The following is a 25913-nucleotide window of genomic DNA, read 5'->3' on the forward strand; positions in this document are numbered from 1 at the left end:
AAGGATGGAAGGAGGATTCATGTGTCAGCAAGTTCACAGAGAATGTCTTTTTCTTTATATATATATATATATATCATATATATGTGACAAACGAACCACATTATACAGAATTTCACAGCATTGTCATAATCCTGTTAGTTTATTAATTCAATAGACCATTATTCATTCCCTGTCATAGGCTAGGACCTGTGCATAGGTGCAGAGATAAACGAGATGTACTCCCAGCACTCAGGTGGTTAATAAGGTAATTGGGGGAGACAGAACTAAATGCAAAACTTTTTTGTGAGCATAGTAATAAAAATACACCCGGGGCATTATAAAAGCACTCAGTAAGGCTATCAAGGAAGTGACTAAAACTGTAAGTCCTAAAGTAAAGCTAATGCTGAGTAGTTGATGTAGGGAGGCTTGGGTGGTAGAGAAAGCGTTTGAGGTAGAGGGGAAGCACGAGTAAAGGCAAGTCATCCAAAGATGATGTGGTGTGTTCTGGGAGCTATCAGGAAATAGCTCATTTGCTAGACTGCGATGTGCATATTACAGAGGGCTGAAAGACATGCTTCGAGGAGGGCATGGTCATGGATACAGATCACAATGGACCTCTTCTTCCGTGTTAATAAGGATCTTGGCTTTGATCCTGTCGGTGATAGGGTGCCACTGAAAGTAAAGAAGGGACACGATCAGCTTGTGTTTTAGAGGTTACTCTGATAGTTGTGTAGATGGATTTGATGGGGACAGAACCAGTTAGGAGACTAAGCTTGAACTAGAGAACTCATCATTGAAATAGACAGAAGTGGTCATATTTGAAAAATATTTAGGTGAAGTTGGCATGACTTGGTAATTGATGAGCTGTAGAGAGTGAGGGTGAGGTTAAGTGAGAAATCACAGATGACGTCTGGTTTCTTGCTAGGAGGACCAGGTCTTTGGTGGCACTATTCACTGAAATAAAAAATACAGAAGAAGGAACAGGATGTACTGAGGGAAAATATGACTTGAGTTTGGGCGTACTGAATGTTGAGATTGAGGAAATGGTATCCTTTCTAAGAGGTAATTTCTGACAGACAGTAAGATACATAAGGCTGGATTTCACAGCTTGGCTAGCGATTTATACATTTATACATTTTCAGATGGTGTAACCCCAAAAGTGTGTTCTACGTACCAGCAGATAAAGATTGACTGGGAACTTGTTAGAAATTCAAATTCTCAGGCCCAACACCTGATCTACTGTATCAGAATCTCTGGTTGGGGCAAAGGATCTGTATTTTAACAAGCTCTATGGGTGAATTGTAATGTTTGAGGAGCACTGGTTTAAACCATGTAAATGGGTGAGATAACCTAGAAAGAGAAGTTGACGAAGCATGGGGAAATCCTGTCAGTTCTCTCTTCAATATATAGCCTACTGACTACTTCACATTTCCTCTCCACTATCCCCCTAGTCCTCTGACCATCGTGCCTCTCCTGGAATTCTGCAACAACCCCATTATGTGTTTCCCACTTGCATACTAGCCTCTCTAATAGTCTACTAGTAGTCAGAGTGAAACCATACTCATGATCACATCGTTTTTTGGCTCTCACACCTCTGCAGATATTTCATCAGTTTTAGAGTAAAATAAAAGCATTTACCATGGTATACAAGATTAGTCATTTTGGTAGTGGGTCTCCAAGATATCCCCCCATCCTTACTTACCAATTATGGAGTCTTCTCTCATGTCATATGAGGGTTGGTCTGTGTGACTAACAGAACATGGTAGAAGTGATGGCATGTCACTTCTGAGGCTATGTTATAAAAGACATTGTGCCTCCTTCCTTGATCTCTCTTGGATCACTCATCCTGTGGGCAGTTAGATGCCATGTCATAAGGTCTTTCAAGCTTCTAATGGTCTCATCCATGTGGCAAGAAACTGAGGACTTCTGACAGTAACCAGTGAGGAACAGAGGCCTCTTGTCATCAGCCATGTAAGAAAACCAACTTGAAAGCAAATCCTCCAGCCCTAAATGACTGCAGCCTCAGCCAACACCTTGATTGCACCTTCATGAGAAACTACCCAGTGAAGTCATTCCTGATTACTGACACTCATAAACTGTGTGATAATAAATATTTATTGTTTTAAGACATTAAATGTTGGAATAATTTGTTATGCAGCAATAAATAACTATAATAAATAATGCATGATCTGGCTCTTTGGTACTACTCCAAACTCATTTCCTACCATTTACCCTTTCCATTCCAGCAGGATTCCAGCATTGCTCCTCTTGCTAATCCTCACATGAGAAGCAGGTTTTTTTTTTATTCTTTTATTTTTTTTTAAATTTACTTATTTATCTTTCAATGCAATTTTGAGATATATTCACAAGTCAAATAACCTATCAGTGTATGCAATCACCTGGGTCACAGTACCATCATATAGTTGTGCATCATCACCACAATCAATTTTAGAACATTTTCATTACTCCAAAAAAGAAATAAAAATAAAAAAGAAACCCAAAACATCCCATACCCCTTAACACCCTTATTATTATTATTTTTTGTTTTTATTTTAACTCATCTACGCATTCACTGGATAAAGGGAGTGTCAGTCAAAAGGTATTTACAATCACATGGTCACACGATAAAAGTTATACAGTTACACAATCATTAGCAAAGATAAAAGATACTGGATTACAGTTCAACAATTTCAGGTATCTCCTTCTAGCTATTTGAATACACTGGAAACTAAAAAGAAATATCTATGTAATGAGTCAGTAGTCCTAATTATTTATTAAATCCTAATTTCTCAGTTACTTTCCTCCTTCTGATTTGATTATTCTCTCAATCTTTAGGGATATCTGGGCAATGACCATTTTAAGTTCTTCCTGCTGGAAAGGGGTGCTAACCTTATGTAGTAGAGGAATGAAATGGATTGATATTTTGGGTAGACTGGTACCTCTGGGTTTCAGGGCTTATCTACCATAGGTACAATCTGGAAGTTTTAAGTTTATGAAAAAAATAAACTTACTAAGAAAAACTTTTAGGGGGTCTTACATAGAACCCAGGATATTCTTTAGGACTTTCAAGACTACTGTTGGTTGGAGTTTGGCAAACTGTGACAATCTTGCAGTATCTAGCTGAAGCTTGCATAAGAGTTTCCAGAATAACCTCTTGACTTTACTTGAAATCTCTTAGCTGCTGAAACTTTATTTTGTTTCATTTCTTTTTCCCCTTTTGGTCAAGAAGGCCTTCTCAATCTGATGATGCAAGGGCCAGACTCACCTCTTGGATTTACGTCCTACATTGCCAGGGAGACTTGCATCCCTGGGAGTCATGTCCCATGTATGGCATAGAGTAGTGAGTTTATTTGCAGAGTTGGTAGAGAGAGAGAGAGGCCATATTTGAGCAATCAATAATAGGGGTTCCCTGGGGAGGACTCCTAGGTATAATTTTAAGTAGGCTTTGCTTCACGATTGCAGAAATAATTTTCATAAGGACAGGCCTTATGATTGAGGGCTTAGCTTATTAAGTTGGGAGTCCCCTAATGCTTTAGATAATATCAGGAATTCCCCAGGTGGGGAATTTTAATAGTTCTACATTTTTCTCCAGTTCGTCTAGGGGATTTTACAAATAATATTTTGTTTTCTACCCAAAATACTCTGGAATGCATTAGGGTTTACATCAGCCTGCACAGAATAACAAGATTCAATTCCCTATTCTAGGCCCCAGGTAATTATGTGTTTAAATTGACCACACAGGTTAAATGAGATAGCGTGCTACAAAAAATTTAAATTTTGGACCAAATAAACATCTCTTCCTTTGGGCCCACATGGAAGTTGAGTTTTTAAAATATAGGCTATCATCTTTTGCTCCGTATTCTGCTATACCTTAGTCCTAACCAGGTCCATTTCATTCATATCTCTAATTGGAGTCTGATCTCTTTTTTGCTTCTTTAACAGTTGCTGTATGGAGTAATGATGACTTTCAGAGCTGTAGAACTCCAACTCTGAGTCCTAGGTGTCACACAGAAACCTGAAGTTCCGGGGAACAAACAGGTTATATACAAAAAGGATAGCATCCAGAACGTTGTCTTAATAGTTAACACTCAGGGATAGATGTGACTGCTGTAAAAGCTTACAATATAGGAACCTTTACAATGAACTTTCTTGAACAACCTATACTCATTTATCATTGATTGCCTGATTTCTGTCCACTTTCAATCCTACGATAACTATGCTCTTGAATTATAACTATGCTCTTGAATTCAATTCTCAGAGTTTTCTCATTATAGCTGGTTTATATTAGTAAGACTATACAATATTTGTCCTTTTGTTTCTGGCTTATTTCACTCAATGTAGTGTCCTTAAGTTTCAGTCAGCTAGTTGTCTGCCTCACAATTTCATTCCTTCCTGTGGCTGCTAAATACTCCATACACAACAATTCATCTCTTCATTTATCAGTCAATGTACATTTAGGCCACCTCTATCCTTTGTAAATTGTGAATAATGACTCCATAAACACCAGTGTGAAAATGTCTATTCATACCCCTGTTTTAGTTATTCATACCCCTGATAATGGGGTTGCAGGATCATATGACAACCCTATACTTGATCTCTTGTGGAACCACCACACTGCCCTCCACAGGGTCTGCACCATTCTACTTCCCTATCACCAGTGAATAGGTATATCATTCTCTCCACATCTTCTCCAGCATTTGTGCTTTTCTATTTATTTTTTAAGTGTGATTTTATAGAGAGGTATTATATATTCACATACCATATAATCATCCAACTTGTACAATCAGTGGTTCACTGTATCACCAAATAGCTGTGTATTCATCATCACAATTGATTTTCAAGCATTGTCTTTATTCCAAAAATAAGAATAAAAGTAAAAAAGAATACCCCAAACATCCCATACTCTCCCTCCCCCCTATTTTTTGTTTATTTTGTGTGTTTTGCTTTTTTTTTTACTCATCTGTTCATACACTGGGTAAAGGCAGTGTCAGTCACAAGGTTTTCACAATCACATGGTCATACCATAAAATCTCTATAGTTATTCAATCATCTTCAAAAATTAAGGCTATTGGTTTATGGTTCAACAGTTTCAGGTACTTGCCTCTAGCTACTCCAATACAACAAAAACTGAAAAGGGATATCTAAATATTGCATAAGAATAACCTCCAGAACTACCTCTCAACTCTATTTGAAATCTCTGAGCCACTGAATCTTTATTTTATTTCATTTCTCTTCTTCCTTTTGATCAAGAAGGTGTTTTTGTTTGCTAAAGCTGTTGGAATGCAATATACCAGAAATGGAACAGTTTTTAAAAAGGGAATTTATTAAGTTGCTGGTTTACAGTTCCAAGGCCATAAAAATGTCCAAATTAAGGCACCAAAAAAAGGTTACCTTCACTCAAGAAAGGCTGATACTATCTTGAACACCTGTCATCTGTGAAGGCATGTGGCTAGTATCTGCTGGGGTCTCTGACTTCTGGACACCTCTCTTGGCTTGGAAGGCACATGGAGACACCTGCTAGCTTTCTCTACTGGCTTATTCAAATGGCTTCCCTGGGGACGTTTTCTTCCTGTATCTCCAAAGGTCTCTGGCTGTGTGGGCTCTAAAGCTTTTTCCAAAATGGTTGCTTCTTAAAGGGCTCTAATAAGAACCCCACCTTGAATGAGTGGAGACACATCTCCATGGAAACCACCTAATCAAAATTTACCACCCACAATTGTGTGGGTCACATCCATGGAAACAATAAAAAAGATTCCACCCAGCAATATTGAATGAAGATTAAACAACATGTTTTTTTCTAGGGTACACACAACAGTTTCACACAAGCCCAGAAGGCTTTCTCAATTCCATGAGGCCAAGGCCAGGATTATCTCTGGGAGTCATGTCCCACATTGCCAGGGAAATTTACACCCCTGGGAGTCATGTCCCATATAGCGGAGGACAGAATTCACCAACAGAGTTGGCCTAGAGAGAAAGGCCACATCTGAGCCACAAAAGAGGTTCACTGAGGGTGACTCTTAGGCATAGTCATAAGTAGGCTTCACTTCTCCTTTACAGGAATGAGTTTCCATAAGGGTGAGCCCCAAGATTGAAGGCCTGGCCCATCGACTTGGGAGTACCCAATGCTTGTGAGAATATCAAGTCTTCCCTAGGTGGGGAAGTTTAATATTTCTACTTTTTTTCTCAGTCCCTTGGGGAGATTTTGCAAATACATTTTTATCTTCTGCACAGATTACTATGAAATGTAGCAGGGCATTACACTAACCTGTACAAACAATAAGATCTCACTCCCTATTCAAGGTCTGATATAATTAAGGTGTTAGAATAAGCTGACCATACAAATTGTTAGATATCGTGCTACCGAAAATACAAATTTTGCACCAAATAAACTTCTCTTCCTTTGTCTCACACACAAGTTGAAGTTTTAATATACGGTATATATCATCCTGTACCCTTATGTTTTACCTTAGTCCTAACTAGACCAGCTTCATTCATTTCTCTAATTGAGGTTTGATTACTTTTTCAGTGTTTTGAACAGTTGCTATATGGGTTAATGCTGAATTTCATAGCTGCAGAACTCAAACTCTAAGTCTCAGGTGTCACACAAATACTCAAAGTTCCAGGAAATGACCAGGTTATACAGAAAGAGCTCAGCATCTCAGAATTTAGAAATAACAAGTCACCACTCTGGAATAGATGTGATTACTGTAAAAGCTTACCATAGACCAAGAAGCAGGTTTTTATCTGAAGGATTATCCTCTCTGTTGGAATTCTCTTCCCCCCAAATATCCATACCTGATTCATTTCCTTACTTTATTCAGGGCTCTGCACAAATGTCATCTCCTCAGAGAGGTCTTCTACAAGCATCATATTAAAAGAGTATCCTACCACACTCTCTCATTATCCTGGTTTGGTTTTATGCATAACTGTTGACACCTCCTAATGCATTTTGTATATTACCTGTTTTTCCACAAGAATGTGCACTTTATGAGGGTAGGGACCATGTTGTATTCATTGTTATATCTCAGAGCCGAGAACACTACCTAACACACAGTAGAATATCAACAAATATCTGTAGAATTAATGAAAAAGGATAACAAACTTGGAAGTATCAGTATTTTGGATAGATGACATAAGAAATGACCACACAGAAGGCAGAGAAGGAATAGTTTTAGGGCGGGGAAGGAAATTAATAGAGAATAGGGAGAATGGAAAGAGCTGTGCCAAATGATTCACGTCACTCATATTTGATTGCCACTCTGGTTGCTTCTTATGGATTTTAAAAGAACATATTTAAAAATTTTTATTATGAAATAATTATAGATTTACTGGAAGTTGCAAAGAAATGTGCAGGGAAGTTCTGTGTACCCTTCACCCAATCTTCCCCAGTGTTAATTATATATAGTATCAACCCAGGAAATAAACATTGGTACAAACCACAGAGCTAACTCATATTTCTTCAGTTATATATGCACTCATTTTGTGTGCATATGTGTGTGTGTATAGTGTATATTGTAGTTCCATGCAATTCTACTACATGTAGGTCAATATAAGTTCATCTAAAACTGATTAACTTTTTCTTTTGATCTGTGCTCCTCCAGCCACATCAGCAGGTGTGGTAGTTAGATTCAGGTGTCAACTTGGCCAGGAGAAGGTGCCTAGTTCTATTGCTGTGGACATGAGCCAATGGCATATGAACCTCATCTGTCACTGATTACATCTGCAGTCGGCTAGGAGGCGTGCCTGCTGCAATGAATGATGTTTGATTTAATAATTGGCTGGTGCTTAAATGAGAGCACAATATAGCACAGCCCAAGCAGCTCAGCATACCTCATCTCAGCACTCACAGCTCAGCCCAGGCCTTTGGAGATGTAGAAATAAATCACCCTGGAGAAAGTTGTTGGAACCCAGAGGCCTGGAGAGAAGGTCAGCAGAGCTCACCCTGTGCCTTCCCATGTAAGAAAGAACCTCAGTTGAAAGTTAGCTGCCTTTCCTCTGCAGAAATAATGAAATAAATCCCCTTTTACTAAGAACCATTCCATCTTTGGTGTGTTGCATTCTGGCAGCTAGCGAACCTAGAGCAGCAGGCTACATCCAGAATGAAACTCTGCCTTACACATCTTATCTAGTTGGGAAGCTAGTCTGTCAGCTTGCCTTCATTAGGGATTCTGGAAGTCCCTAACTTATCTGAGAAAACTTAAGTATTCTTTAATTTCAGCCTCAACTTAAGGCCTCTGAATGTTTTCTTTACAAATCTTCAGGCGAATGAGGTAGAAAGGGTAGAGACATGAGAGGGAGATGGAAACAGCAAACAGAAGAGCAAACAGTATGACTCCCACATCCCTAATGGACAGCAGGCCTCCCAAGGCTGAAAACACAAAAAGGAGTGCGACCCACACGTAGTACAGGAAGTGCATGCCTTCAGTTTTTTTCTGCAACCTGGACAAAAATCTGGATGGCAAATGTCACCATCATGAAGGCATGCAGGGACTGGGGCAGGCCCAAGGCCAGGCAGACAGAGGGAGGAAGGGCGCTGCATTCAATGGTAGCATGCTGTATACAATGGCAACACAGGTGCCGTAGCTGAAGAAACAAGTAGCCTAACAGCATGGAGACTCACGTGACAGATAGTGAAAATCCATACATGCAATTCGTGAAGACTAGGGAACTCTTCAGGTCAGCCCGCAGGGTCTGCCCTCTCTTCTTTTTTCTTCACCTCCATCAATGATATCAAACAAAACCTAGCCAACCAGTCCCAAAAGGTCAGTGGGGACCAGAAGGCTTTCATCCATGTACCACCAGATAACCACAAAAACACAGACCCTGCACAGCTGCTATCTCACCATAGACTCAGACACCTCAGCCCAATATTGATATTTTCAGGCATAGAAAATATGTTTTTTCTGGAGCTCTTCCTGGAACTGCCAATCCACATAGTTATAAGGGAAGGCTTGTTGCTCATACACCTTCTGCCTCCTGGTCTCCTTGGTGTTAGGTATTGGTTGGACCAACGTCAACCTTTCCTGCAAACTTTGCACAGTTCAGTCTCCCTCACAGAAGTCCATGTGGTTCTGATTCTTTTTGAAGTTCTGAAATATGACCTCTCTGGAAATTCTATACTGTGTGGATGGTTAACATTGTACTGACTTTCCCTTGTTTTCAAAGGTGGAAACCTAGGGTAGGCTTGCAGTAGATGAGTTTGTTCTTTATGGCAGGACAAGACAGCCAAGTACCTGCCTGCTCGTTCTTAGGGGTGAGCAGCTGGGGAAGGTTGACCACCTCCCTCCTTCTCCTCTGATTGATTTTCAAATAGCAAACCAGCCTTGTGTACCTGGAATAAATCTCACTTGGTTACGGTGTCTTATTGTTTTTATCCATTGTTAACATTTTGTTGAGGATTTTTGTTTCTAAATTCATGAGCGATATCAGTCTGTTCCTTTTTTTTTTTTTTTGTCCTCTTCTTTTTTTTCCACCCTACCAGGATCAGACTGGCTTTGCATAATGAGTTAAGATATACACTCTGGAAGAAAGAAATGTACTTTTTACTTAAATTATTTCCTTCACATTCAGTGTGCTCCCCTCTGGTATCCACTGTGCATTAGTCAGAGTGGGAAGCTCAGTCTAGGAGATTCCAGACATATGGAGGAAACATGATTTTGCTGCCTATCATCCCACTCGCTGTTATTTTAAGAAGCATTAAACAAAGATTAGAGATTTAACACTTGCGTAAGCAGCTTATAGTCCAGGAAATTTTTAATTACTTTCTAATTACTTGGTACCTGCCTTTAACTCCTTTCCTAGATATAATTAATTTTCCCATCTGTTGGAAGTCTTCAGAAACTAAGGATTATAGAGCCATGGAAGATACATAGATTTTTTTAAAAAGCATTTTAGTATATTTAGTTTTCAAATTTACCTACAGTGAAACTTATTTTTTTGAAGGAGGGTTCTATGAGTTTTGACAAATCATAGAGTTGTGCATTTACCACACAAATCAATATACAGAATAGAATAATTCACCTCAAAAATTTTTTCTTTGTTTTCCCTTTGTAGTCAATTCTTCCCCTCAAACCCCTGCCACTAGCAACTACTGATCTAGTCTCCAACCCTATAGTTTTTCCTTTCCCAAAATATATAAATAAAATCATACAGTATAAAGCCTTTTAACTCTGGTTTTTTCACTTAGAAAAAATTGAGATTTATCCATGCCACTGCATCTGTCAATAGCTCATTCTGTGTTTTTTTTTCATTTTACCCAGCAAAGGATCCTGTGGCTTTATTTTTTGTTTCTAAGAACTCTTAGCAACTCAACACACCCACCAAAGTCTTTCAGAGGACTTACTTGTTCATCAGTCTTTTTACTTGGATCCATGTGGTCCCATTACCTGGTTGATAGGACCAGAGATGGACATCTGGGCAGAAGTCAGGACCCTAGTCAGCCCAGTGACTAATGAGGTGACCTGTTAGAAGAGCTCTTCCCAACAGAGACAGGGGATAGTCACTGCTTTTTAGCCAACTCACCCCAGTCCTCTGAGACTCAGGTAGCATCAGGGACAGTAGAGGCAGAGAGAGAACGAACAGCCATTTGGAATAGGGAACAAAATGAATGCGTTCCACAAAGACACAAGTTGATCAGCTCCTTAGAGCTTTATGGTGTCTTGAACAATGTTTTGTTCTCCACAAGGCCTTACTGGACAGTAGCTGAGTTCGCTATCTTCCTTATTTCCTCTTATTTTGTATTTTTGCTCTTTTCATCCTTTCTTTCCTGATGACCAAAATCCCTTCTTTTACCATTTCCTGTCTATTTCAAGAATTTCTTTAGGCATTATTTTAGAATAAGGTTGCTGGCAATGGATTCTGTTAGTCTTCCTTTGTCTGAAAATGTCCTTGTTTCCCTTCATTCCTGAAGGATAAATTCGCTGGCTAGAGAATTAAGGGTTGGCAGTTCTTTTCTTGAAAACTGTTGTGCCACTTATTCTGCCCCCACCCCATGCTTTCTGATGAGAAATCCACTGTGGTTTGAATTAATTTTCCCCTATTGATTGGATCATGTTTTTCTCTTGCTGCTTTTGAGCTTTTTATTTTATGTTTAGTTTTCTGAAGTTTGATTATGATTGTATTTTGCATTGATTTCTTTGATCATTGATTTCTTCTTGATTTTTAAATGCTTATAGCTTTTGCCAAATTTGGGGATTTTTCGGCCATTATTTCTTCAAATTTTTTTTAGCCCTACCCTTTTTCTCCTGTCTTTCTGGGACTCTGATGACAAGAACATAGATCTTTTATTACAGTTTCACAGGTCTCTGAGGTCCTATCCATTTTTTTTTCAGTCTCTTTCTTTATGCTTTTCATATGGGGGTAATTTCTATCGTTTCTTCTTCAAGTTTAACATTTACTTCCTCTGTCCTCTCCGTTCTGTTTTTAAGCCCATCCATTAAGTTTTTATTTTAATTCTCATCTTTTTCAGTTCTGAATTTCATATTTAGTTCTTCTTTTAGATGTCTTGTTACCACTGGATAGTGGCAGTCTCCTACTTTATCTCCTCTGAGACCGCTCAGGTAGGGATGGGGAGTGGGGGATCCCCTTATTACAGCCCAGCCAGGGTGAAAGTTTAGGCTACCTTACTCAGCCTTTGCTTATGGGAGTGGGGGTCAGCCCACAGTTTTCTCCATAGTGTTTGACCGGAGTAGATGTTTTCTGTTCTAAAGTGTGCTGTTTTGCTAGGTTAACTCTTTCTTGGGTCTGTGGTTTTAAAGGAGGCTTTTTAAAAAATCTGCCTCCATTGGTTATTCTGGGTTACTGGCTTCTCCGTCACTAGCCCAGGATATATGAATCAAAAAGAAAACCCAGGGAACTCACTGCTGTGTCATTCTTTGGTTCTTAGGGTTCCTGTTCAACCTGCCTCCTTTTCTCCTCTTTTTAGATTATTCTTTTGTTTCATATATAATGTGCATTGTACTTAGCTGTATTTAGTGAAAGGAATAGGGAGTCATGCATTTATACCATCTTGTTCCAGAACTGAATGGAACATAGATTTTTAAGTCTGTAAGATAAATTAAGAGTTTTGTAACCCTAAACATTTGAGAGCCATAATAGAACCACCTTAAAAGTTGTTTTAAAACTACACACTTGGCCTCTTCTATGCCTCTTTGCCCCTCATTCTCCATTTTCCAAGGTCATCCTTGGAGTGGGAGAGAGATGTGGTACAGCAACTTTTTCTCCAAATTGAGAATCAGTGACTTATAAACTCTGTTACTGATGTATGTGGGTTATCGTCCCTAAGTATGTTGGGATGGACAAAAACTAAAAACACTAACACTTTAAATCACTTATTTTACATATGAATGAACTGAGACTCAGAGAGGTGACAATCTTCTCACACTGCAGACAGGTAGTAAAACCAGCCCCAAGGATAAGTCTAGAATAGTACTCATTAAACTCTCAAACATTAATGTGTAAACAAATCACTTTGGCCTCTTGTTAAAATGCAGATTCTGATTTAGTAAGTCTGGAGTGAGACCTGGGATCCTTCATTTCTAACAAGAGCTCAAGTGGTGCCAATGCTGCTATACTTTGAGTAGCAACGTTCTAGAACATTCAGCTACTGTTCTTTCTACTGCCCTTATAAATTTCAATCTTTGACCAAGGAAAAGAAAAATGCATGAGGGTTTGACAGATAACTGCATGAAGATCCACATGCCTGATATGTGTGGGTAGAGGAAAATATGAATACATGTGGGGATACAAAGGAGGGAGGGAAGGGCTATCCAAAGAGCAAACACTTGGCTGGCTTAGCTAAGTGTTTACTACCTTCAAAATACCTTTAATCTTGGTAAAGACTACTGGACAGCTTCTAAACAACCCTTAAGCTGTTTAGCTGCCCATGTAATCTGCTTGGGACTGCAGGTTAAGCATCTTTCCCTGACTAGGAAGGATGACTTGACCTCCTTTCTCTATAATCCTAGGGAGTGCAATGTTCTACCAAGTGATGATTTGGGGGAGGTGCACTGCACTTCACTGGCCAAGCATTAGAATGACCAGCAGCATCAGGACCTTGATCCTGGCTGCTCCGTTGTGGTATAATGGAAAGAGAGCTGGACATCTGAGGTGCTCCAAGGTCTGGGCTTCATTTCTCACTCCTCCACCACCTCCATAGGCAGTCGCCAACAAATCATTTACTTCCTCTGTGGCCAATTTCTCAAAAGAGCTTTGTAACACTGGCATGTGGACTTATGTCCATGAAAGCACTTCAAAGCCATAGAAAGATGTGAAAATTAACATCAGTGGCTCAGAGCAATGGGGAGACTGAAGCCACATGTCCTGGTAAGCTGGATTGTAGCCCGTCCCTAAACTCTGAAGTCTTTGAAATCAATTTTCAAATAAATGTCACCAGTTAATTTCTAACTATCACTAGGGCCTGTTTTCTGACAAATACACTGAATTTTATGTTAGTGCTGACTTTGTGAGTCCATCTCTCTGAGGAAGTAGGTACAATACCTAGAAGACAGATTCACTGTTCCCATGGTCAGGGTCCCCATATTCTCTTCTCTCCAATTATCTAGAACTCTGTGAGAATTATGGCACAGTGTGTGTGTGTATGTGTGTTTGTGTATGTATATACATATGACTGTAAGTGTGGGTGTGAGTATATAGGGAAGGGGAGGGAATGGGGAGCAGCAAGGACTAAAGATGGGAATGGAGAAAAGACAAAAGATATTTAATCACAAACTTTAAATTTGTTCTTAGATATCTTCTCAAAGGCTTGTGAATTCAATACATGTTTATTAACAGGAGAGAATCGAAGTCAGTTTTGCAAAAGCATCTGATTATCAGAAATCTCTTAAGCCTGTCCCAGTCTCACCCCATATCCTTCCATCTTCCCTGCCTCTGGATTGGTGCTCTAAATTTATGACAGTGGGATTAGACAGCACGAGGGTATTTCAGGGAGATAAATCAGAACACAAAGTTCTTTTATTCATCTATTGTGCAAGGCAACTGGACAGCTACATTCGGATCTGTGAGTATTTCTCAACTTTTCAGTGCAATTCTGAGCAGGATATATCAAAAGAGAAAAAAAGGTGAAAAGGGCTGGGGGTGATCTGGTTCCAAAATAAAGAAGTGGAGAGAGGAGAACACACTGGGACTGTGGGCTTGGACATGGGCTGCGTGTGGAAATGGGAGCAGAGCTGAAGGAAATGCACCTGGATCTCCTCATAATGCCGTGTGACGGCCATGAAGTGAGGCTTGACCATTGCGAGGCCTCTGCAAACCTTAATTACTTCACTTGGAAGGAGCCTAAACTGACCTTCCCTTTTCATGGTTCCATTGCAAGCAGTTTTCCTGGGAAAGAAGGGACCCTGGATGCTAAATGACCACAGAACCAACAGTTTTTTACTCCCAGGATGTGCTTGAAAACTTGGCCCAGGCACCAAGGGGCTGACGTGGACATGCCGTGAGGATAAGGAGAAAAGGAGCTGAGAGCGAGCATGTGTAGTGTGGGTGGCTCGCCTTTTCCTCTGTGGTGAATGTGTTTGTTTGTTCCATTCTGAAGCAGGCTACATGATACATTTTTGTTTATGTGTTTTTCGTGGCTTTGGTTTGGGTTCACTTTGACTCTCCCAGTTATTTGGCTCTCTCTGTCTCAGCAGGACCCTAGGTGACATTTACTGACCTGACCCCTTTAGTGGGGAACACAGGGCTTCTCCTCCTATCTGAACCCCTTTCTTGGACAATCAACAGTGGGATTGTCTATCTGCCCATCACTTTGCTGTGGGAGTGGAATCTAGAAGTCTAGGGTGACAGCATCAGAAAGTCTGCCTCAATAACCTGGGAAACTGCTTTTCCCCACTGGAAGTTATGGAGGATCATCCTTTATAGCTTCCTACAGCTGGGCTCTGCTGCCTTGGGTCTAAAGATGACACCAACCTCTGTGCCCTACAGAAATTGTCTTGAAATATTCCTTTGTTGCATTCACTTCTTTTTTCACCTTTTCCCTGTGAAGAACTGTTTGTAATCTCCAAAATGAGGAGGGCTAACATTGCTTCAAAACAGGAAAATATCCTGCCTCACAAAGAAATGAATTACTTGATACTTTTATGGTTAAAATCAAGCCTGAAACTAGATTTGGGCTTATTCATTCTCAGTGGTGTCCTTAGAATTTCTAGGAAAGCACTTGCAGAATGAGTTTAGCTTTTGCTGATATCTGTGGCTGACAAGATAGGCTTCCATGGAAGGAGAGACTATATTTTGCTCCTTTCAAGTAGTTTTGTTTTGAGCACTGGAAGGTTAATCTTTGACAGGAATGTTCTAGGGATTAGTTGATTGTCCTAAGTACTCAAAAATAAAATACTGTATGTGACATATATATAATAACAATTACTATCCTCAGTGCAAATCCTGAGGGCCATGAAGATCCAGAAATTAATTTAGCAACTGCTATATAACTCCTTCTAAGGGGTATTCTTTTACACAAAGTATGAAAATTAGAGTTAGACATAAAATGAACTGTGTCCAGGCCTGGAGGTTTAACTTCCAGATGATATGAACATGCATAAGAAACTTGCAAGAAAAAAAGAAGCATAATCAGGGGAATAGAGCAGTCAAGTGTGATTTTAAAATTCTTTGGGGTTTTCTGTTAGGGATACCAAAAGGAATACCAGAAAGACTTCTGAAGACAGAATATTCAGACCAGGAGTGAGTTGCTCGTTGGGGGTGGATGGAGGGGTGGGTGTTTACAGGAAGACAGAAGGATACACAGCTGTGTCTATGATAGCTGCCTTTCTAGTGCACGAGTCTCTCTAGCAGTTGGCCCAGGAAAGAGAGGGTCACGAAGTATAGGCTATATATGTGCCTCGTCCGTAGATGTGTTCACATGGTTTGATTGACTCCTAGGAGATCTGGTATAGAGTTACTCTTTTATTGTTTGAGCACTTTGTACCAAAATCTCTACTTACGTTATCTCACTTAATCTTCACCACAACCCCAAATGGCATAATCTGATATCATTAGCAAGGTGTATTTGATTCATTTTAATAAGGGCCAGAGGGGTTTACAATTAATCCAAAGTCACATAGCCAGTTTTATGAAGCAAGAATTTGAAGCCAGGTCTATCTGATTCTAAAGAGTGTACTCTTAGAATTTAACTGATTCTCAGGTAATTTAACTGATTCGTGTCACCTTAGACCTTCACATTACTGGACTCTGAGCCAAACATAGCAGGATTGCCAGATAAAAATAGAAGAAGCCCAGTTAAATTTGAATTTCAGATAAACAACAAAATAATTTTTAACATATTTATGCACCATGAAACATTTGGGACATACTTATACTAAAAATGTATTGTCATTTATCTGAAATTCAAATTTAACTTGGTATCCTTTATTTTTCTTTGCTAAATCTGGCAACTTCCATCCTAGTAGGCTCCCAAGATGAAAGAAAAGAAAATTTGTGGTTTCTTGCAACTTTGAAAGAACTAGGGAGTCCAAAAAACTGCATCTGAGAGAAATTTTAAAAATTTTCCTCCCTGGCCTGGGCAGAGCTGGTGTGTGTCAGTTACTAGTGGTACGTTGTGCATCATGCTGCTCTCGGCTGTCTGCCATGAGTGGGGCCCACGGGCCCAGACACGCTGGGAAGAGGGTACATCCCTTGTCTGTCAACAGGGGCGGGGAGGGCGTCACAAGTACAGTCATTGGGTTCACTGAGCAGAGGAACTGGCAGCTCATTTCCTAAAGTTACTGAGGAACTTTTGAGGCAAAGACCAGCTGGTATCTTCTCTGTAGTTTGATGGAGAAATCACAGAGTCAAGTGTTAGTTCAATTTATTCATTTATTTGTTCCCTCATTCAGCATAGTTATGGCACACCTGTGACATGCCTGGCACTGTTGGGAGTTCTGAGGATGAAATGAACAAAACTGAAAAAGCAGTTTATGGAGTAAATTCCAGTTGGGGATAAAGACAAGATTCCCAGCCTAGGCAGGTGATTCAGGCTATGGCCCACCCTCACCATCCCTAGTCCCAATTTATAGACTAATCCATGCATTTCTATTTAAAAAGCTGAGAGGACCAGCAGGAGAGAGAGAAAATAGCTGGGGCAAAGAAAATATGGAAAAAAATCTTGGAGGCAAGGATAGTAATTGACAATTGATTTTAAAAGTAATAAGAAAAAACTGACAAACTTGAAGTTAAACAATATTAGATTTGAGGAAGGTGGAGTGTGATACGTAAACAGAGAGACTGTTAGCAAGGGTCAAAGATTATCAGGGAGGATTAAACCTAAGAATATTAGCATATACCTATAGTAGGTGAAATAAGGACTCTGATGCAAACATAAAACTACCACATGGTAGATTAAAGAAGGGGTTAGCTCAGAGAAAGAGATTAAGGCTATGTGGAAGATCTTCGGGGCTTGCAGAATCTTCCTTACATTCCATCAATTTTAGTGTTCGAAAAGGAGAACGGGGAAAATGCCAACTGTTATATTAGTACTTCTCTCTCTCTTTTAAATTATCCCTACCAATCATTTTCTTTGATTTGTACTTGAAGAGTAGCAATGTACATTTCTGCAGCCAAAATGAAAATCTGGGAAGAACGTATTGGGAGATGGTTTAGATAGGAGAAAAAGATTTCTGAGAAATGTGTGGCTAAAGAACTTCATGCCTAGATGTGGAGCTAAAACACAAACTTATTCCTTAATCACCCTGAACTGACTTTCCTAACTGCATGTACATGAAGTCTATGTACTGAATACACTCATGGGTGCTGGTATACCTGGCTCAGAGCACCTGTGTGGACAACTACATTGTCACCCCCCAGAACTGGGAGAGAAGCTTCCGGATCATATGAGGATTAAACAAAATAAAGTCTGTGAAGACTAGAGTCCATAAGAAGTGCTTAACGAACATTTAGAGGCAGATTATTTTGCTGCTGGATGGAAGAATATGTAAAGCTTAAAGAACAGAGCAGAGCTGTAAAATGGTAGAGAGCATTTAATCCATCCCCTTCCCTTACAGGTGGGGGAACTGGTGACCACAGAGGGGAAGTATGCCATTATAATAAATTCACATCAAGAGTTCATGGTAGATTTATTGGAAAATTTATCTACCTAGATTTTTGAATTTTTAAATCTATAAATTGTCTGTCTGTACCCCACTATACTGAGTGCTTCGATTGATTTATACCATCTTTTCTTAAGAACCCCTTTAAGAGATAATAACTTCTTCCCTTTTGTGTCAGCACAAAATATTGAATTTCTTTGTCAATGTCTTTTTTCTTCTGTTGAGAGTGAGGGTTTAATATCTGGTGATGCTTGTACCTTGAAGGAACCCTTATTTTTTTCTCCCTTAGTGTCTAAGGCGGCTGAAAAGGAAGCATCGGCTCCCCAAGGACAGCCAAGATGAATGACAGCACGACATTGGTTCCACCAGCTTCAAGTCAGGGTCCCACCACGCCACGCAAAGGCCCTCCCAAGTTCAAGCAGAGGCAGACCCGCCAATTCAAAAGCAAACCTCCTAAGAAAGGTGTGAAAGGGTAAGACCAAGATGAGGATAGAGCCTTTCTATTTGTTTTCCCACTGTGTTTCAGTCTGGAGAAATTAATATTTACAATATTGAACAGACTGACAGGAATTTCCACCCCGTCCTCTAGTTCACCTCTAATTCAATCTCTTCTGAACTATGTCTTTGGCCCTGGAATATTTTCCATCACGGCTCCGTGTCTACAGCCAAATTTAACATGGCAAATAAGCCCTTCTCAGTCTCTTCTGACTTGAACTTCCAGACTTTTCTCAACCACTCCCCTTTGTCCACACACCCTGTACTCTAATCAGGAATACTGAACCACTGGCCATTTCCAGAATACGTTATTTATTTGTCTTCAAATCTTTCTTTAGTTATTTGCTGTTCTCCTTCTCTTCTTGGAAAATCCTACTCATTTTTAAATACATAGCTCATGAGTTAATTTCTTTCTTAAGCCATTACTGACTCTTTTAGGCAAAATATATAATTACTTCCACGTTCACATTCTGTACATTTAGCTATAACTCTTGTTTTTAATATCTTTATTTATGACTGTTCCCTGAGACAGACCCCGTAAGACCATTTGTTTGTTTGCTTCTTTTTTTTTCTCTTGGTTTTCTTGCCTAATGCTAAGCTTGGTACATAGCAGATGTTCAATAAACAATTTTGGATAAGTAAACAAATGGTTGACTTTATCATGTTAATGACTTTTGTATTACTTTCTCATTCCAATTTTTACTTTAAAAGTGAAGCTTGACTAAATCATTCTGCTGACAATTCTCTGTGTCTCCTAATTATCTTAGGATAAGTTTCTACAGAGGAAAAATATCTGTCCTCTGGACATGCTGCCTAAAATCTGCCCAAAAGTGCCATTTTCTTTGCTCTAGCACAATGAAAACAAAAGGAGCTTCACAAATACAAAAACTGAAACCTCTTCTCCTTCCCCCTTAAATCAGAGAATTCTCCAAGTGAGTCTGGCCTTAGTTAATTAATTAATTAATTTTTTTGTCTCGTAGGTTTGGAGATGACATCCCAGGCATGGAGGGCCTAGGAACAGGTGAGCCCCCGGAGGACTTGAGTGGAGACTGTACCCTTGGGAGTCTACCAGTTTATATTTCATGCTCCAAGGGGCAATGAAAAGTTACAGGGAATGCCACAAGGCAGCGGATCTTTTGGGGACATAGAAATGTAGGGATTTAATTCAACCTCCTAAGTAAGTAAATGTGTTTCCAGATGCAAAGATGATAAAAGAAATCAGGCTGGGCCCAACGTTTAATGAATTGTTCTTTTTGTTAAATAACCCTTAAGGGCGTATGATGGTGAATTCTAGACCTTTATAGTAAAATAGTCCTTGGAGTTAGTTTAATCCAACTTCTTATTTCTTTTCAGAAGAGAAATCTAGGATATAGGGGACTTCAGTGACAATCTGAGGCAACAGAGTGAGCTATTGGAAATGAGGGTGGGGCCTGCAGAATCTTCCCCCTCCCCCAGGCAAACCTCTCACTTCCTCTTTTTACCAGGCCTCCAAACTTCAGAACCGGGCCTTACACACTGAATGGATCCAATACACTTTTGATAAATGATGGCTATGTGCCACTCTGAGGAGGTCAAATACATTTTTCCAGCTCTTTTATAAAGTTCACTTACTATTCTTCTAAATCAGCTGCTTCTGTTTTTGGCCAAGTCCACAAAAGGCTCGATAATTCACTTTGGACTCTGGAAGACATTCTTAACTCTGCCAAATATTTGGAATAGTCAAAAGGGATTTATACTGAAGGAGAGTCTTAAGCCTTTTGGCCTGGGTTCTAGTCCCATCTTTACAATTGTATGACCTTTTGCTAGTTGTTTAACCTCTCACTCAGGGGTAATAACATCTTAATATCTAAAGCAATGGGGCTGTATTTGATGATGACATGAGTTCAATTCTAAGTATGCAATTGGATATAGGCATTTCAAAATGTAAAGAAACTGAAGAGCTAGTCAAAGCTGCTCCAGGAACTCATCTGGATTGGTAAAGTGTTAGATGGCTGAGGCTTTACAGATCATGGGAGTTTAAAATGCTCCAATTTCTTGTACCCTTGGCCTGACTAGCATTCCATTTGTATTCCCTTCCTAGTGGTTACATTGTGAGGAAACTCCAAATGGTCCATGTGCTGCACCCTACAGGCCAGGCCCAATCAAAAGCTGCAGGTCATCTCCCTAGAGAGGCTGTAGAGTGATTGTAACAGGGATCCCTGGGAGTCCTGATTCTCAGGGAGTCAGAGCTATATAGAGAAATATATAAGCTATATATATTCCAGACACCTCCCCAGTAACCAGGACAACGAGCAGGGAGAGAGGAATGAAGCATCTCTGCTGGAAGGGTGTTGCCTTGAATAGAAGAGGCTTTTCTGGGGGTGAAGTTGACTTACATGTTCTTCCCCCCCCCCCCTTTTTTTTGCAGATATCACAGTGATTTGTCCATGGGAGGCTTTCAGTCACCTGGAATTACATGAGCTTGCTCAGTTTGGGATTATCTGAGGCACCAGAGATTCTGCCATGCTCAAAAGCATCTGATTTCTTTTGCCCTATTGGTGTGCCAGAGTCTTGAAACTCAGCTTTTGGGGTGTTTTTTTGGACTTATGGTCATTTCCCATCAGTTATTAAGAGTTCCCTTGCTGTTAGACTCTGCCATGCAGGACAGCTCAGCCCAGATGAGTGAATGAAAATCTACTTCTGTTGGGGGCATTTCAAATTTTACTTCCTTTTCCTGACAGCTGGTTAGAAGTCATCACTATTTGTCTAGATTTTGTTTATTTGTAAATCCTCCAAGTCCATTTTTGCTAATCTGTTATTATGATTAATAGTAGACTTTTAAGATGACATTCATGCCCCTCCTCTCCCCTCTTTATTTAATGAAGAAGATATTTACCTTGAATCTAATAGTCAAGTTCCATTAAATGCTGTTTTTAAATATGTGACTCCCTGTTCTGAGAACCAATTAAACAAAGAAGACAAAATCATATTGGAAATAAGAGTAGTGCATGCAAAAGAGCATGGGATCATGAGTCAATCCTTATCTGCTTTACAAATCATGCAGTTCCTGGATCTAAATTTTATCGAAATAGCCTAACTCAGAGGTTCCATGCAGTTTTAAATTGTATAGTTCTAAGTTCCTGGAGGATGAGATTTAAACTTGGAATTGACACTCGGAGCCTTCTTTTAAGGTCCTTGATTCAGAAAGATTCTGCTTCATAGCAGCCCCTCACTGAAAAGATTTTGTCTAATGGTTTAAGGTAAGAGTTGAAGATTATTTGCATGACTTTGACTGGTTTTGTGCACATCAATAAGAAGTCACCTTTAAATAATAATAACAATTTAAAGTCGCCTTTAAATAGGTTTAGATTCATATTCAAAGGATAGGTATTGGACGCTTGAAGACAAAATGATGACTTGCTTCACCCCTGAAGTTGTGTCAAATATAATGTGCAAATAGCTGTCTTTCCTCAATACTTTCAAGCCAGTTGTGCAATTTAAATGTGCCTCTGTCTGACTTGGATGCTTTGGCACTAGCAGCATTAATTTCTCCTTTGTAGTTTTGTAATGTGGTAAAGGAATGTAGCAAATTAACCGAAAGGCAAAACAGGATGATAGAGGGGAAAGAGATCTGTCTAGTCCCATTGCTACCAATAAATTGCTGTATAACTTTGAGAAAAAGAGGTGACCCTTTGGTCCCCTACTTACCTGAATTAGATAATCTAAGGACCCTTGGAATCCTTAGGACTCAAAAAAATTTCTTCTGCTACAAGCTCCGTGAAACTGTTTGGCACAAATCATCAACCTACCTTCTAGCCAGAAAACTAGAAGTACCAAAAAAAAAAGGTAAAATAGAAATTCAAAAGTGGAGCCAAGACATGCAAGGAAATATGACAGTAACATGTGCTTCCTCCTTGGGTAGGAACTTCTGGCCCCGATCCTTCAAGTCAGCCACTCTGACTGGCAGTCTGTGCCTTTATTCTGCACTGGTCCATTCAAGTGTGCCTCTCAGTTTAGGGACGTCTCTGTCCTTCTCCAGCTGGGTAAAATTCTGGTCCACATTCAACTTACTTTGTTTCTCGAAACATGAAACAAATAATGTTGACAGAATAAAATTCACCCAAAGGAACACCCCGATGGTCAGGATGGAGAAGTATCTAGAAAGCAGGCATCATGACACATGTCAAAGGAGCTGATAATGTTTAACCTGGAGGAGACGATGATAACTGCCAGCAAATATTTGAATAGCTTTAATGAGCCAGATAAGGGAGATATATTTCATGTAAAATTCCAGTACTTAGTGGTAAGCTGGAGTAGATGAAACCTAACCCTATTCAAACTTTAGAATTCTATTGTTTCTAGGCACTAAAAGAAACCCCCTTAATATATAAACAGCTCATACATGAGATAAAAGTAAGGCAGCGTCCCAGCCAGGGTCTTTGCAGCAAGGTGATGGTATCTTCAAACGGGGTGATTGAGGAGAGTGCATAGGAAGATGGTTTAGAGAGGACTGGAGAAGATTAAGGGGAATTCCTAAGGGCTGGTACAATAACTCGGGGTGAGCAACAATGTGGGAGCCATTGCCAACCTCAGGTCTGATGGAAGTCCTAGACAGCAGCTCTAACTGTAAGAGAAGTTCCCCTGACAGGGCCGTGGCCTTTAGCAAAGGGATGTAGCCAACACACAGTGATGCTGTGGGTAAGAAGGAGGGTGTTTTGGTTTGATAAAGCTGCCAAAATGCAATATAACAGAAACGGGTTGGCTGTTACACAGGTGGTTTATTAGCTTACAATTTTACAGTTCTAATGGCGTGAAAATCTCCCACTTAAGGCACAAAGAGGAAGATACTTTCTCTGAAGAAAGGCTACTGGCCTTTGAGTTTCCTTTGTCAGATAGCAAGGCACACGGCCTCTTTTCCCTGGTCTCCTTGCTTTCAACTTCTGGTTCCAGTGGCCTCCTCTCTAAGCTTCAGTGGGTCTCTCTTAGCACCAGCAGGGCCTTTCTCTTCAAGTTCTCTGGGTGTTTTTTTTCTCTCAGCGTTTTTCTCTCTCTCTGAGCTCTTTCCATTCTTCTGTGTTTTATTCTCTCACAAAGGACTCCAGTAAAGGGTTAAGACTCACCTCGAATTGAGTGGGTCACATTGAAACAACCTAATCACAAGGTACCACCCATAAGAATAGATTAAAAGGACCTCGCCTTTTCTAGGGTACATGACAGCTTCAAACCATGACAGAGGGTTGAGACTAATGAATATCCTTCCAGTCTCCCCTTTCCTGTTGATGTCTCCAACTGGCTGTGTTAGTCAGGGTTCTCTAGAAAAATAACCAACAGGAGAGATTGTACATATGAGATTTATCAGGGTGTCTCACACAACCAGGGGAATGGAAGAGTCCAAATTCAATAGAGCAGGCTGTGGAGTTTGTGGCTCCAATGAAGTGTCTGGATGAACTCCACAGGACAAGCTTGCTGGCTGAAGAGGCAGTGAAAGAGTCTTCTTCTTTAAAGGTCTTCAACTGGCTGGATTATCTCATTGAGGGAGACATGGCTTAGTTGATTGCCTATGTAATCAGCCACACATACAATCAGCTGATTAATGATTTAATATACCAGCCTTCCATTTATCAGTCAGCCAGGAAATATCCTTGCAGCAATGGTCAGGCCCAGTGCTTGCCTGACTAGACAATTGGGCATCATCACTTGGCCAAACTGACACCAGAATCAAACCCAGCTGAAGTCGAAGAACAAGGAGCCTGTTGACGAGGTCAGTAAAGGCCACCTTCTGCAGCAGAGAGAAGGCGCAGAAGGGTGGGGAGGAAACATGGAGGGCAAACACCAAGCCAGCAGTTGTACAGAAGTTCATACACACAAGCACTAAGGCAGTCCGTGGTGCTCAGCTAGAGTTGGAAAACGGGCATGGATATGTTTAAATTTTCCAAAGGTGATTCTGGTGCAAATCACAGGCGTGCAACAAGGACCATGTGAAATAGGCAGAACAGGATGGAGAAAAGGGCAGGGTAGCAGAAATAAATTATAATAATAGGATTTTAGTTCTTAAAGAATTTTTTTGAAATCTTCGGAAACTCTCTTTTTGAAAACACACAGATTCTGGGCCCCACTGTAATATTTTTGAATAAGAGTTTAGAAGAGAGAAATATTGGAATCTTCCAATATATATATATATATATATATATATATATATATATATATAGGAAATATATATATATATATTTGGCATGGGCAGGCACCAGGAATTGAACCCAGGTCTCTGGCAAGAATCTGTATTTTTAATATAGGCTCCAAGTGATTATTTGTGCCAGTATAAAAACATCGATATAATTTGTATATCAGTGCAATATATCAGAAATGGGTTGGCTTTTATAAAGGGGATTCATTCAGTTATAAGTCTACAGTTCTAAGGCCATAAAAATGTTCAAACAAAGGCATCCAAGGCAGATACCTTGACTTAAGAAAGGTGATAGAGTCCAGAACATCTCTGTAGCTGGGAAGGCACATGGCTGGTGTCTGCTGGTCCTTTGGCTTCTGGTTTCAAACTGCTTCCCTGAGGGCGCATTCTTTCTGCATCTGGAAACGTCTGTGTGTTGGCTCTGAAACAACTGTGCTTTTCCAAAATGTGTCCCTTTTAAAGGCCTCCAGTATACTAATCAAGACCCACTTTGGATGGGCGGGGTCATATCTCCATCCAGACAAAAGATCACACCCACAATTCAGTGGGTCAATCTCCACGGAAACAATCTAATCAAAGGTTCCACCCTAAACAATAGGTCTGGTCCCACAAAATTGGATTACGGAAATAGCATGGCTTTTCTGGGGCACATAATAGTTCCAAACTAGCACATAGCCCATGCCTACATTTTACACATTAAAATTTAGCTAACTCACCTTTCGAACACCCAGTGACCAATTTAACTTTTGACTTGCCCCAATAACACTTGTACTATGTGAGAGAACAGAGTAGAGCATTCATGTGTTCTGACTCTGTTTTATTGACTGATAAGAGATATGCCTCACCAACCCAGAACTAACCCAGTTAAATGCTTCTTCCATTCCAGAGAACGTCAGAGTATTCAGATGTGAGTACTGGACTGAAGTAAATCCCAGAACGAGGGGTTGAGTGATTGTCCAGGGCTGACTTCTTGCTGTTGCCTCACACGGTCCCCCACCCTGCCCACAGCCTATGTCCACCCCTGTCCTCAGCTGTCCCTTCTGATTGCAGTAAGGAGGGCAGGGCAGGGGAGAGCTCTGCTCTCGGTAGGGGCTTGTTATATCCTCCACCCCTTTCCTGTTTGTTCACATCGCTGGTAGAAGTTGGGTTTGATGGTGTTGGTTTTGTCAGTGCCCACTTACTTGTATTCCAGATTGCAGGGGTATTACAGTCAGAGTAGGAAA

The 25913-nt window shown here is 40.1% G+C and overlaps 1 protein-coding gene, 1 long non-coding RNA gene and 1 pseudogene across 3 annotated transcripts in view; 2 read left to right on the forward strand and 1 right to left on the reverse strand.

Annotated features, from left to right (window-relative positions):
* Window positions 1-8162: 8162 nt before the first annotated feature.
* On the reverse strand, window positions 8163-14231 carry LOC143690509 (phosphatidylinositol N-acetylglucosaminyltransferase subunit C-like; annotated as a pseudogene).
* Window positions 13964-21387, forward strand: PDE6H (phosphodiesterase 6H). The gene is made up of 4 exons (XM_077167928.1): window positions 13964-13996; window positions 18322-18504; window positions 19508-19548; window positions 20935-21387. The coding sequence occupies exons 2-4, from the start codon at window positions 18371-18373 to the stop codon at window positions 21009-21011; spliced, it is 252 nt and encodes an 83-aa protein (XP_077024043.1). The 5' UTR covers window positions 13964-13996; window positions 18322-18370; the 3' UTR covers window positions 21012-21387.
* Window positions 21388-25299: 3912 nt separating this feature from the next.
* Window positions 25300-25913, forward strand: part of LOC143689808 (uncharacterized) — a 44374-nt gene continuing 43760 nt past the window's right edge. For both annotated transcript variants that reach the window (XR_013178919.1, XR_013178920.1), the window contains exon 1: window positions 25300-25597. This is a non-coding gene — a long non-coding RNA (uncharacterized LOC143689808). The remainder of the gene's footprint in view (window positions 25598-25913) is intronic.

The sequence above is a fragment of the Tamandua tetradactyla genome, chromosome 7, assembly GCF_023851605.1.
Source record: "Tamandua tetradactyla isolate mTamTet1 chromosome 7, mTamTet1.pri, whole genome shotgun sequence".
Classification (NCBI taxonomy): domain Eukaryota; kingdom Metazoa; phylum Chordata; class Mammalia; order Pilosa; family Myrmecophagidae; genus Tamandua; species Tamandua tetradactyla.